The 15,533-nt window shown below is 35.7% G+C and overlaps 1 protein-coding gene across 4 annotated transcripts in view; it reads left to right on the top strand.

Annotated features, from left to right (window-relative positions):
* Positions 1-2,154: 2,154 nt before the first annotated feature.
* Positions 2,155-15,533, top strand: part of LOC145690646 (uncharacterized) — a 35,206-nt gene continuing 21,827 nt past the window's right edge. Inside the window, exons 1-2 of one of the 4 annotated variants that reach the window (XM_081765760.1) lie at positions 2,155-2,326; positions 11,524-11,661. In XM_081765760.1, the coding sequence (XP_081621886.1) occupies positions 11,538-11,661 (124 nt within the window). In that variant the 5' untranslated portion in view covers positions 2,155-2,326; positions 11,524-11,537. Of the gene's footprint in view, positions 2,327-2,512; positions 2,645-11,523; positions 11,662-15,533 lie in introns of those variants that run through there. The other 3 variants (XM_081765767.1, XM_081765751.1, XM_081765742.1) reach the window with 3 other exon arrangements.

The raw sequence follows: 15,533 nt of genomic DNA on the forward strand, positions 1-15,533 counted from the left end.
AGATCGGTTGGGTGGTTCAAGAATTATTAAGTTTCATTTATTTTTGTACACTTCCCCTCCTCCCGTCAGTTCTACCGTCAAAGCAATATGATAAAAATCATACCCCATGTTCGAACCTCATCTATGTTGAAAATTTGATGGAGATCGGTTCAGGAGTTATTAAGTCACAAACTTAGTCACTTTTATTTTTATTTATATTGACTTTTGTATATCTTCCTTTCTTCTTCCTCCCATACGTTGTTCCGTCAAAGTAAACTGACAAATAACATTCCAGGCTTGAACCTCATCTATGTTAAAAATTTGTTCGAGATTGGTCGTTTGGTTCAAGAGTTATTAAGTTTTATTTATTATTTTATAACTCCCCCTCCCCTAAGTTTTGTCGTGGAAGTGAAATGTTGAAAACACTCCCCGGGCCCAAACTTCATCTATGTTGAAAATTTGATCAAGATTGAGATGGGGCTTCAAGAGATTAGGAGTCACAAACATAGTCACTTTCAATTTTACAATACAGATTCACTGTTGTAGTATAATGTTATATCACTCAATCCTCGATGTGCCGTATAACTAAGGAGGCTATATTGATAAACAATTATTCAACGTATAAGCATCCGCCCATGAAATCAAATTTGCGGTCACTTGCACTAAGTTTTTGTCAATGACTTGAAAAAGTTATTTCGATATTAATTTTATGAGCACACATTAAAAATTTCCAACGGATACTTGAATCTCGGAGCCAAGGCCATACTCAAGTAATCGGCACCTATGGTGTACCGAATTACCAATGTTCAATACTACATTTGTCTTTAATTTTGGAAGAAGAACACCACTAATATGCTTTGAAATGAAATGAAGTATCTAGTTTAATGTCCCACGTTTGTCATCAAGGCTAAGAGAGACGGTGACGATGAGAAATGACTGAAATAGTGGAATGAAGAAAGGAGGAGGAAAAGGAAAAACACTAAGAAAACCCACGCACACGGTGTTTGTCCATCAAAAAAGCTCATATGTCCAAGAGGACACCTGTGTTTCTTGAAAACGAGCAATATCTACAGAAAACGCGAACTACCAATTCAGAAAACGACATACTGTAGCTATATGCTACACGGGCAAATCGACTCACACGAATTACATAAACTACTGGGAACACATTCACTCCAGCGGCATTTTTACTGAAGCCAAGAAATGGTAGTAAAAGATGTAATGATTTTTCCCCTTCCGTTTTACATTCTATATAAAAAAATTCACGTAGTACCGGTATTTCTGCAAGACTCTTGCGCAAGAGTCTTGGTCTTGGTCTTGGTCTTGCACCCGTTGGTCTTGGTCTTGGTCTTGCATCGGGATTCCTGTTCCTGATCTTGGTCTTGGTCTTGCATGCACGACTCTTGCAAAAACTGCAAGACCAAGACTCTTGCGCTCATCACTAGTGCAAAATAGAGTGAGTATCGCTCCCGTTATTATTATGCTTCCATGTTAACCGCTTCTATTTTCACTTTAAAATAAATTAATTAAATAAAATTAGAGATTACAGAATCAACTTACTTTCTAAGAAAATTTTCTCCATGAGTAAAGAAACCCGTTTTTGTTATTTCAAATATGTTTGTCAATAATTACGTGTATTCGTAAAATTATTATTTGAGGAACAAGAAGGAAATATAAATTGAATGAAAAGTTATGGTTCATGTATGAATTAAATCTTCATATTTTAAAGACAAAACAAAGAAAAATATACATACTTTCCACTCCAAATTCCTTGCTCACATCTGCCCTAATTTGTTCACGACGCGTCGTTTGTGGCAATGTGGATTAGCTTTGTTCTACAATGGAACTTTTATGAAAAACACAATTTATTAAAGCGTCAACATCTATTTCCATTTTTCTTTTTCTTGTTATTTATTTATTTATTTTTTTTATCTCCGCACCGCGCAACGTCGTCTGCTTTCACGCAAAACACACCTTCTTCTCTCACGTAGCGCTCAATTCCTCTGCAGACGACTCTCCATTAGCACGAATTCGAACGAACAATCCCAGCAGGTTGGGTTTATTCGCATTCGCATCTTTTCGTATGTTTTCGCAATTCACCGGTCGGAACTGGTCGAGGCACTCCAATTTATTTACACGTGCTGGGATATTCGCATTCGCATTCGCAATCGCATTCGGAAACATTGAAGGCGCGGCCTGTCTGCACACTTCAATTTTTAACACCTAACGATAGGTGAAGTGGAACTGGAACTAGCAAGTTGTGGCAACAGTGATTTAGCGGCAAAATTAGTTTACGAGTTGATTTGACGGAGTTACTGCAAAAATTGCTGAAGAAACAGTTTATCAGGTATGGAATTATAGGCTAAATAATATTGAAATTTGATAATTCAGATGGATATAGTATACATGAAGCTGCATCAGTTCCAGAAGGAGCAGGACGCTCATACTTTTAGGGATTATTCATTGAGTATGTACGAACTTACAAAGGGGGTAACAAAGCGACTGTCATTTACTTATCGACTGATACGAAAATAAAAAAGAACGTACCTATACTTTATATCTGCATGTGTAGTGACCTTGTACTTTATGACTCTGTGTGTGTGGGGGGAGGGGGATTTAACGCATATCGCATGTCTTGTGCACATGGATACTTCTTACTATTGCAGTACGTAGAAAATTTATGGTATTTCATGTAGAAATGGTAATAGAACACAGAGGAAACGCAGATCAGGGAGTTTTCATGTATACTATTACCCAGACCTACAATGGTATACATCAAGCATTAAAAGAAAGTTTTGTTTTCAAATTCTAACTCGAATCATAAAATTATTAGTGTGTAATTTCTCGTTTCTGAGTGAGTATACCTGCCGGAGCGGACGTTATAAGTTAAGCCATCATTTCTTCAAAACGTTATTACACCAACATAAAACATTTTATTTTACGGGTAAAATGAGTGAGTGCATATGAAATAGGGGTGCAGCTTTACTATACGGACCCAGAGATTGAAAAATGTACGGAAAAATTTGGGGAAGTCTTGCCCATTTTATATAGAGAACAGAGCCCAACAAGCCCCTGCGGGGCTTCTAACCCGTGCCTACTACTACTGCTATTGCCGCAGATGGCAGCCCCGCTCTCTTATTAATTACCCTACAGTAATGGCCTTTCTAACGTTTGTTACTCTCGTTATCACATTTAGTTTGAACCAGTTTATTTCTTCGTAAATTTTATATTTTTCGGGGCCGCCATCTGCGGCAGTTAAGAGTCTTCATCCCAGCGAAATTAAAATACCGCTAGTTTTACAGTAATTATGTGATATCTTCAAATAGATAAAAGATAATTGAAATATGGAAGAAGAGCGCCTTAGACAATATTATTTTGCGTGAGGTAGCATTATCACAAGTCACCTAGTGGCTTTCCGTTTTCAGATGTTTAGAAACGCGAAAATAAGTGCCGATTCTCAAAATGGCACGAAATCGAAATCAGATAAGTGAGTCGTGATAACGGTTTCTCATGTAAAATAATATTGTCTAGGGCGCTCTTGTTCCACATTTCGATTATCTTTTATCTATTTGAAGATATCACATAATTACTGTAAAATTAGCGGTATTTTAATTTCGCCGGGATGAAGACTCTCAACCCCAATTTTTATGCAATATAAAATGTTTTATTTCGATTATTCTCGTTGATGTGTGCACTGCGTCGCTAACGCTGTTGTTCGACTCGGTTAGATATCATTCTGTTCACTTCTGCGTAGGGTTGACTGGTTTAAACCAAAAAGCGAAAAATAACAGTGTCCTACAAATTTTAACTTGTTTCTGTTATAGAAATGAAAACACCCGTTCTTAACTGATTTCGAGGTGCTAAATCCGAAAATGATAATTAAAATTTTCGATTGGCTCTCGTTTCGGCGTAACGGGAGGGGGGGTTGATATCCAAGCTTCTCACGTTCTCATTCATGAGGCAACACCTCGGAAGGTCTGGCAACGTTGCATTCTATGTATATTACGTCACCATTGGTATCTAAATATAACCGAAACACACGCCCATAACCTGAAGCATCTAAGGGGGCCCAGTCCCCCTCTGTTCTACAAAATTTTCATGATTTAATGTTATGGGTTAATGAATATCTTTTGTTTATTGTTTTTGGGTTGTAAAACACGAAAATGGCATGTACAATCAAAAGTTACCTCTTTTATTTATGACATACCAAGACCTGAATAATTACCTATGTATACAATACATATTAATATAAATGTCAATCTTAATAACGTCTCTTCTTTGCCTGTCTCCTGTATTATGTTTCGTTAGTATCACTTTTTATCATTCAACAAAAATCACTGAAATGTTCTGATGGAAGCGTTCTTCATTCTCGTCACTGACACTCCCACAATTAGGCGGGAAGAAATCCAAATGTGAAAACAAAAAGTGCATTTTCATTGACACATTGCATCCAAGCTGGTCATAAGTGTTCATTAGATCTTGAATAAGTTCTCTGTAATGTTTAGTTCTAAAATTGCCAAGAAAACTACTGGCTACATTTTTAAATGAACTCCAAGCTGCCATTTTCTTGTCACTTAAGACTGCTTCAAAGTTGCTATCTTTAAAAAGTTCTCTAATTTGTGGCCCAATATATACATCTACTTTTACTTTTTCTAAACTAAGTTTTGGAAATTTGTTACGTAAATACCTGAATGCAGAACCCTCTTTATCTAATGCCTTTACAAAGTTTTTCATCAAATCCAACTTAATATGAAGGGGGGGGGGGGGGCAAAACTTTAACAGGTTCTATCAAAGGCTTGTGTATCACATTTTTCGTACCGGGTGTTAATGACTTTCTTGGGGGCCTCATCCTGGAATAGTGTGAACCTCTCGCACGGCTATCCCACTCGAATAGGAATCACGAAAACTTTGTATAGCCAGACTGAAGTCCTAATAACATAGTAATCACTTTAAAGTCACCAAGCACGTCCCACTGATATTTCTTTGCACTAGTAGCATACGCCACAGGTATGGAAGGTAAAACATTTCCATTGTGTAAGAGTACGGCTTTTAAACTACTCTTGGAGGAATCAATGAACAGACGCCACTCATTAGCACTGTGTTTAATATTAAGTGCACCCATCACATCTTCAATATCTTTACAGTATGAGAATTCACCTTCAGTCTCGAAGAACTGCTGGAAACTTTTGTTTCTGGTGCAGTGTGATGTCACTTTCACAGAATCATGTAGTAGATTCCACTCCTGCAACCTTGATGCCAACAGTTCAGTTTTGCTTTTTGAAAATTCCAAATCCCTCACGAGGTCGTTAAGCTCCCCTTCTGTGATTTTATGAATGGAGTAATTTGAACTTCTGGGCACGTAGTCTGTATCCTTTGATGTTGATGGCTCCTGTTGCCCTTCTTCTTCATTGGTTGAAGAAGCACTGTCATCATCAAGCGAGACTGAATTAATATCTGCTCGGGGAACAGGAACAGGAAGTCCATCGCCATGGGGTACAGGATGAATTGTGGATGGTATATTAGGATAAACTTACTTTGATTTCTTCTTCATTGAAATATCAATAACTTGCAATAGAAGGTACCATACAAAAATAACAGTCAGTGATATGATTTGTTGGCTCCCTCCAAATCATGGGCACACCAAACTGCATAAAACGTCCTTTTTTGTTCATCCAAACATTTAGGTTGGATGTACATGAACTACAGCACACGTGTGAAGCCCACTTTTTATCCTGATCGCCTACCTTACATCCGAAATACAAAAATTATGCTTTTCTTATAGTGAGGGTTATAGCACATTTCCTATTTGCAAATGTCACCTCACCACAAATATAACAAAAGTTATCCGGACTGTTTACACATTTTCGCGACATGTTTATAAGTACACTATGCACAGCTCTCGTATGAAGTAGGCTTAGTACATCACCACAACACGGTTTTCTCTCCACAAACCTTTGAAAACTTCCACAGGAATTGGTTTCATTTCATACTAACAAAGGGAGCAATATCAATAATCACATTGACAATAACAATTTTAATATCTACAAATCACGCCATTTCATTGTTTGACAACAATTACCGGTACAGCGCCAACTGCTGAACAACAAAAAACACTGAAATACTGGAATTTTGACATGGCTGTAACTTTGAAACTTAAGATTATACTACAAAAGCAACTTTTTTTTTTTTTTGTTATAAATTTATGAATGTTTTTTTGTGATCTTTTATAGTTTATTATTATTGTTATGCAATTGCAATCAAAGAAAAATTCTAAATATTTTTTCGTTTTAATAATGTTTACTATTGATAAAATACATCGAAAGACCGTACCTTTTTGGGGGAAGGGGTCATACAAACCCCACGAGAGGCATTTACTGAAATTAGAAGTATCTTTGCTATCTATTTATATATAAATGGATCAAAACCAAAGTAGACTTAAATAAGTAATTCTTATCTATATTCACTTTTCTTACTGATATGCAAATTAAGTCGTCGTATTTCTTTAACTTGGACTAATAAAAGTCGTAGTGAACTACGACTTAATTAGTTCTTCTGTATTCTTCAGTATTTTGAAATTGTCCATGTGTAATTCTTTATAATGGTTTCACTTGTGCAACTGTTTATCTTTTTGTCCTTCTCAAATGACTCTTGACAATTAGACAATTATATTAAAAGTATGTAAAGATCAGTACAAATTATCAGTAGTCCTTCTTGAGTGAGTCGGCAGACGTATCGCATTTGTGGCCAATTAGTCCTGGTTTCGAATTCAAATGATGGAGAATTTGTTTCGGATGTAAGTCGAGAAACGATTTGGACTCCGTTTTAAGCTTATGTGACCCCTTCCAGGATAACCCGGTTGTTACATAATAACACCAAGGTGAAACAAACTTATTTCTGTCCATATGTGATATAAATACATAGAGCAAATTATTTTTTTAAAAAATAGAAAAAACTTTTTTTTTTTTTTTTTTTGTTTTTTCAATAAAGACCGTGGTTTTTTGCCAACCTTGCTTTTACGGTATTATCCGGACATTAATGCTGTGTCTCCGGACCAATTTGAAAATCGAAAAAAGTACGAAAATGTATTGCATTCAATTATAGTTGGTTAAATTACATTAAGTTACGTTAGATTATGTTACATTAGGCATGCAGTATTACTATACAGATCCGTAGTATAAGAAGTAGGAGGAGGAGGAAAAAGGGCCCGCGTGGTAGGGAATAGGTGCGTCAGCGAAGGTGAGTGTATATAAACGAGGATAATGACAAAACACGTCATATGGAATAAAGACACGCCTTGCGTGTAGCACAACGTTGCAACACTTTTTCTTATAGCACTTCACTTCATCATGCCTTCCTTAGGAGTAGTACACTTTCCATTTCGTATTTCTACCTTTTTATACGTGTGAGATTTCGATATATTTTAGAACAACAAATGGTTTCGTATAGAAAGCAGAGGCTTTTAGGCAAAGAAACAGAGAAGATATCGTAAAGAGGATAGGTACGGTGGAAATGTTACTTTTTCAAGGATATCTTTTAGTTTCTCTCCCAATCATGCAGATATAAGACCTCCAGTGTTACTTACTTTACAAAATATCGCTCAGCGAGGGAGGGGATTAGAAGCCCCGTAGGACTCTTTGTTTCCTACCTTTGTCACAATTTAGACAAAAACAAGGTACTTGGTTCTGGAGCCTTGAAAGTGTCGGGGGAGATCTTAAATGCCATTCCTTTTTCAGTTATGGTGTTTATATTTGATCGAATTATATACAGTGTACTATATTCATATAGGACGCAGGTACCACAATTGAAGACTCGCAGTAGAAAACAATGTAAGTTTGCAAGTACTAGGCAGTCAAAAAAATCTAGTAGCCAAACCATTTCGCAGTCACATTTTTTATACAAATAAACAAAAACCACTTTGCGACACAGTAAACATATCAATACATTTTTTTTATTTGTTGTGTGGAATAAAACGCTTTTTGATTGATCGGACTTTACTCGCCAAATGCAAAAAAGCACTCGCCACTGGCGGGCAGGCGCGTGGATTTTTCAAGCGTGATGTTCTACACTGTAGAATATCGCTATGTAAGACAAGCTCATTTTTGTTGTCGGTGAGAGTAAAAATGAAAATCATTATTTTAATTTTATCGAAGCCTTTGTTTGTTTTATCCACCTAGAATACTTAGTTTATTTATTTATTTTTCCACCCGCTAATATAAATTGTCCAGACAAGCCGGAAGAGGATGCCTACATGTGTGAATTACTATGGTAGAACTTCCGTGTCCGTGTATAAACCTGTGTATTCAACAAATTGTAACAACTGTAAGAACTAGCTAGTTACATTATGCTGAAGAACATATTTTTTTCAGACACATTTTTCTACACACTTCGTGTTTTTGAATTCGAGACAACGCAGGTAGTGAGTTTCTACGTTTCAGAACTCTTCCGTGGTATATAGTTTGAGGACTTCCTAGTTTAATGCTTTCGGTCTCCAGTATAGTCACCTGTAACTGGTAAACCAACACCTTAACCTTTCACAGATAAATAGCTAAGTTCTCAATGCTAACTCTGCAATCAACTTATCCTATAAGAAGTAACGCTCTCAATTATCATCTATCCTGATTCTAAGTCCCACTGGATAAGTGAATCCAGTTTACTTCACGTATTAATTTAGTCCGTCGCAATACCAGGACAAACCGTTTCCAGGTTCATAAGAAGGAGGCCATCTGCATCATTAACAGCAGGTTAGTAAGAGAGAAACCTGTGTTGTCTCAAATCAAAAAACTTGAAGTACATATGCAGAAAAAATCAGTTTAAAAGAAATGTTCTTTAGCATAATGTAACTAGGAAATTCTTACTATTTGTTGCATATACACGTTTATATTACACGGAAGTCATACAATACGGATAAATAACATAATTCACATATGTAGACATTCTTTTCCGGCTTGTCTGGACAACTTACACTAGCGGATTTGAAAGAAAGAAAGAAAAAAAAACTATGTGCGTGAAATAAACAAAGATTTCAATAAAGTAAAATATTGGTTTCCATTTTTACTTAGTAAGTCAACATCTCCGACGGCAAAATTGAGCTTGCCTTGCATAGCGAGCCACCAGCCAGACATACCATGGACATCCTACGGGGATTGTTCTTGATCATGTGATTTCCTTCGGAGTTGTACCTTGGCCGCTTCAATCTCTCGACTTGAAGTATGTGCGACTTCATTCTGTAGGATACTTAAAGAAGCGAGTTTACGTCAACAAACTGTGTTCATTAGACTAAGTGAGAACAGCTATTTGTAGAGAGGTGCGGCAGACACTGAGGAGACATTGGAACGCCTGTAGGCAGCTTCATCTTTCGACCTGGAATCTGCGTTATGGAAATCGGACATCAACTTCTAGATATTTTTTTTTTTTCTGCGTAACACAAATGATAGTCCTTCTCACACCTATTGAAACCGAATAGTAAATATAATTATCTGTGAAGTGTTCATTTAAGAATGAATACACTTCTCTCTGTCACCCTATAGAATATTGTATTTCCTTCCCAGACAGCAAGAAGTACCATTTTTTTTTGGGGGGGGGGGGGGCAGCCTGTAACTTTTGAGGTATGGGCCTATTTCCGTACATGGGTCATGTGAGGATGAGAATTACAGAAATCATCCGTATGAGTTCTATTATTTGCATAACTTTATGCTTAAAGTGTGATTACAGTTAAATAATTGCTACTTGATTTGATGGAATGCAGGGGGCCGCGGTGGCTCAGTGGTAGAGCGTTTACCTCTGGTGCTTGGGGTCCCGGGTTCGATCCCCGCCCCCGCCAAGTGAACTTTGTGGTGGACAAACACCGTGTGCGTGGGTTTTCTCGGGGTTCTCCCACTTTCTTCATTCCACCATTTCATTCATTACTCATCATCACCGTCTCCTTTAGCCTAACCGGCATAAGCGTGGGACGTAAAACTCAAAGATTTCATTTCATTTTTTTGATGGAATGCATATTCAATACTCTTTAAAGAGCTACGTACCACAAAACTACCAAGAGTAACCATATTATGACAGTTTCGGCAAAAAAGTTATTGCCTTCCTCAGTATAGATCCTTTCAGAAAACTTAACGTTGTCTGTGGGACTGTATCCCGTTGATTAGCTTTTCCTGAATATTGTTACTTTCCGTAAAAGTGAGACTGAGAAGCGATGTTCCTTTAATTATTATTTTTCTACTACATAAGATACTGCTTGATTCAATAGGATGCATTTCTTTTCTTGTTTCTTTCTTTTTCTTTTTTTTTTTATTTAAAATACTGGAAAACATTTATACAGCTATGTTTCGACAAATAGTTATTGCCATCCTCAGCGCAGATAGTTTTGGAAAACTAATATTGCTTGACAAATTACTTCACGTTATTATTATTTTTCTGTAAATGGACTTCCAGTAATCTGTTAATTATGACTTTTTTTTCTTTGCACTAACTGGTATCTTGTAAAACTGGCAATTTGTAATTAATGAAAACTTTCTTCGCAAATCCCCCCACTTTTTTTTTTTTTTTTTTTTTTTTTTTTTTTTTTTTTTGCATGTATCTAATTGCACTTTATTGATAAACATAATGGGTCGAAGAAAACAGTCCTGTCCACTAGGCTAATGACTAGCGCGTATGCCTTGGATCTACATGGTCCCGATTTCCATTCCTAAGGGAGGAGCACAAGAAATTTAATGTCACAATCTTTTACTTTCATTAATCATCCGCCTCCTTTCGCCTAAAGTGTATAACTGTGGGACGTTAAACTAAAAAAATCATTTCATCTTTTCAAATGATTAGATTTAACTTTTAAAGAAATTGTTTGAATTCTGTCATTTAAACATAGAAGCCATATGTCATAACAAATTCAATTTTTATTTTTTCGTCTTGGCGTTTAAAGTGTTCAGTCTTAGTAAAATCTTCAATCTTTGTAAGATTGCTAGCTTCAGATCTGTTCCTTAATTAAAACAAAGTAAATATATGTTGTACTTATGATTATATCGATATTATATTATTTAAATCTAATTTTACAATTCTTTCAGCTGCAGTTCCTGTTTATCATTTTGCTCTTGAATAATACGAACGTAATGGAGACATAACGAAAATCACTTTTGGTTGAAAATCCGACACATTGATTGCTGGTAGGAGCTTATGATTTGGATCCTACAGTATACTATAGATCTACTTCTTATATAGCCTTGATGCGGAAAGGGATGTTAAACTTCAAACCAACAAGAATAATTTAACATCCAATTTGGTTATTGTTATAGCCAATTTAGTGTTGGTAACGTATTGAAGTGTTCCTGGATGAAATATATTTTTTTCGATGTTATTTTCACTTAGCGAGTAACTGTTAGATTTACATACTGAAGAACTGTTAGTGATAATCATTATCAAGTACACTTCTCCAGCAAGTATGTATGTTCAGAAGCAATTATTATTAGCAGTACTTATATACGCACTCTGGAGACTTATGATAAGGATAAGATCAAGTTTTGCATAGTATTATTAAATGGATCACATTTATTTCAGGTTACTGTGAGATAATGTCGACCGTAGATGTCCGAAGTCAGGATTATATATTGCAATGCAAGAACTGCAGAAGAGTGATAGGAAGGAAGTTAGACATTGTTCTAGGTGTTTCAGATACAAGACATTTTGTATTAAAGTGTAAGTTATTGTATTCGTATTTTTTAGTTGGAAAACTACAGTATTATTATAAAGGAGGTTCTTTCGTATTAAATTATACTGCATGTGGCGTGGCCTTCCATGCCACAATATATGAACTTTTTCTCGGTATATACCCCTGCCTTGTTATGATACCATACTGTAATATTATTCATCTATGCTTTTTACTTCCGCTAACGTACAGGGTTCACTCGAGAGATATAATGACGTTTACGTGGAAGCGTACAGAGTCCCAAGGATATTGAAATTTCATTTGAAAATAGACTTAATCAGCAAAATATGGATATCCAATTCAAGTATCAGGATCGCCATGTTTGACTTCAAGGACAGGTTTACAGTGCTAGTGATCTAACTGCTGAATTATGTGATCTTATTAAACGAATATCTGCTGATTTTAAAACGTTTAGGACATTCCTCTTTGACCTTCCAAATTCATTTAGGGTACGATAGCCTGTCCAAGTATAGTTCTGTATATGTAGTATATATGATTTTTTTAATATGGCGGCGTATGTAATTTCTTTTGTAGTTGAGTTAAATTTCATTATGTCAGCGTAAGTTCTTACAGGGACACTATATACTCCTGAATTGACCACAGCTTCTGACGTATAATGAGTTGAATAATTTTATCATAATCAGGAAAAGGATCTTTCTTCCTTTATTAATTTTGGTATGTTCTTCTCGGACTATAAATAACAGTTCTGTAACCGAAAGAAATTGGTTAATTTTGAGTATCAGGGCCATCTGGCCCAGATTATTTCCCTTCCATCCTTTATAACATCAGAGCCGGTTTAGAATGAAGTAATTTTAGTGATGTGTTTGGACTATGTATGTAGTAATTAATATGTATAGGGATATATGTAGTTTTAGTTATGTGTGATATAGCATGCATATGTGTAATTTCGTATGTAGTTAGTAGAAGTGATGTGAGTGAACAAGTATGACTAATTTATTTAAGGACAGTGTATTGTTGCTTCGTAACTATTCATCTCTTTTGGTCCATTTTCATAAGTAAATCGGTTCGTAATGCAAAGTTATCATGGTTTTGTATCGTTATTTCATAGTATACGACTTAGAGTTAACTGTTAAACGTGCTTAGAGTACAAAGCACGTTTCTCTAGTACAAAGTTCATTATCACCGTGTAGCGCCCTCTAGCGTCAACAGCCGCTCGTCGTCAGTGTCTTGTTACGATGAACACTTAAAAGAGTAGTTATTCTTTAAAACGATCATTTTCCTTTATTAGAAAATATCTGATAGCTACGGTCAATAAGAATATTCCAATTGATAAAGGACATTGCAAAGTAACTATATTGAAAAGTACGAAACATTAGGTAGTTCCATAATTAAATGATTAATAAAAATGAACTTTACACTCGTTCATTCATACATAACGCTACTCGTCGCCAGATGACGATTTCAAATTTTTCTCTTCGTTGTGCTCCGTAATCAACCTCATTGTTGTTTTCAGAATATAAATGTATTTAGTTAAGAGTACAGTCAATAATATTGAATTCTCGTTGCATATATAAATAATATGAAGCTGTGAAGTGTAAATATACTGTGCTTTGTATTGAAAGAATTAGTTCATACAAATTCCTACGTATTGATCAGTGTGCGATAGTTTATATAGTAGTTTATTGATTTTAATATATGTAAAATAAGACTGCTTTGAACAGTCGTGGGCATAATTGTAGAGCATGGTGTCTAAAAAGGAATATACATTATAAATGTGAATAAATATAAATGAATAAAAATAGTATATATATAATATTATAGTAAGTGTGATTAAATGAGAGGACACCTGCAAATTTATGTGCCCAGTAGTATTCTTTGCCACGAGATAGTGATTATTTATATATAGTGATGAGCAGGGCCCGGATTTTGTTGATAAGTCAACTTTTTTCTTTTACCCACAGGACAAGGCAAGTTCAAATAGAAACGTTATCCGTCAACTCAAGGTTCTAAACGTATATTTTTTTAGAGTCAACTTTTGGTCACTTTTTGCTGTTTTGAAGTTTCAGGTCATTTTTTAATATTTTAAGGTAACTTTCAGGTCACTTATGGTCTTTTTAGTCCTTTTTCTTTTACATAAGGAAATCTTAAAATGAACACTGTTTACGGATTTGAAAAATACGAAGTTATCTCTTTTCCTGCTTCCTGACTATTGGGGTGGAAAACTGCATTCTTAAAAAGCTAATGAACACTACGCTGCAGCTGGTTAGCGAGAGGTAGGGGTTGGTAGGTGGCCAAACACATGGTTTGGGTTGTTAACCACAAAAGATGTGATCACGTGAATAACTAAAAATGGATTAGAAGACACAAAGATTTTAAACAGGGTTTTTATCTATTATTCTTGTGTATACAGTCTATACTTGCGAACTTCTATTGTTGTGTGCTTCCTAGTTACAACTCTGGAGTGAATTGGTGCTTTCAGTACGTACAATGCTGTACAATGGACTGCAACTAACTGAAACAAAAATTTTGAAAATGACTGAGAAATGGTATTAATTAAAGTCTAATAGATATTCAAAAAATGCCAATGTTTAACGAAATAAACGTTTTAAAAACGTATGTGTTAAGGTTAATTTTTGTGAATTTTAGGGTCATTTTACAGGAATTTAATGTCATTTTATAGGTCACGTTTTAGAAAATTTTAGGTCAACAAGATCCGGGCCTTGGTGATGAGTGTTTCGATCACTGACCATTTCGTCAGAATTTCGTATGAAGAACTGTTTTGTGAAAATGACGGGCTATATTTGCACTTCGTGGCTTAACATTCAATCGTAATAGTGCGCACTAACTGATCATCTGGTCTGACGATGTGAATAGTGTACATGTGGCAAATGATTCCAGATAGTTTTCAAATAATTATGAAACAAATAGTTGTTTTCCTAATTGACACAGTTTACCTATACGAGTATAGCTTTGCATTTGCGATAGTACTCTACAACTTTGAATTTTTTTTTCCACGTCACCTGATTAAGCCGAGTTCAACACTGTTCGCAAAGATTACGAGATAGATAGGAGTGAATAACAGTAAATTTATTACAGTAGAATACCGTTATCCCGTACCAGAGCGTCCAGAAATCCTTATGTCCCCGAATTTTCACTTCCTTTATTTTAAAGATATAGTGTTTGAAATCAGTTGACGCCTCAGGGCTGGTAGCAACTAGTAAGAATTTGGCAAATCCCTGTTAGGATCTTTTTTATTTTATCGACTTTATTCTAGTTTTTCCATACTTTACTCGGAACTCATCTCAGCTTCTGAGGGGTCGGATGATTTTTTTTTTTTTTTTTTTTTTTTTTTAATCCTAAATTAAGAAATCATATTGACCTTCCGGGAGATTCTGGGGTCTCCAAGAGCTCGCCCGGATACAGCGCGAAGTAGGATTTCCGTAAAGACCCTGTCTTGTAAGAATCCTATTCTGGACACAGACTAGCTCGTGAGCTTGGAGATATATTTATTTTAGGCCACGCATTTAGTAGGCCACCTGTTTTGGCATATATATATATATATATATATTTGGCTCTGAAGTTGACGATTGTCATATATAAAATTCGACCACTTATCTTTGTAGTCTTAGTGTCCTAGCTTATTTCCTTGGGCGCCGCTGTTTCTCTAGCTATCCTTCTATTTCTCGTCTTAATATTTTTTTTTAATTCTCAATCTCCCCAAGTTTTAACTTGACAGATTTTTTACCATTTGACATACATCATTTGAACCTGAATTTCCAATTGAGATGTTGCGATACACGATTCGTGGAGGTATTCATTTATTTCAAATATCAAGGGACCATTTCCATCACAATTTGACCCGCCGCAATAGCGAACGATAGTCCCGTATACAATTCAACTT

This window comes from Thermobia domestica, chromosome 1, assembly GCF_964235325.1.
Source record: "Thermobia domestica chromosome 1, izTheDome1.hap1.1, whole genome shotgun sequence".
In the NCBI taxonomy this organism is placed as follows: Eukaryota; Metazoa; Arthropoda; class Insecta; order Zygentoma; family Lepismatidae; genus Thermobia; species Thermobia domestica.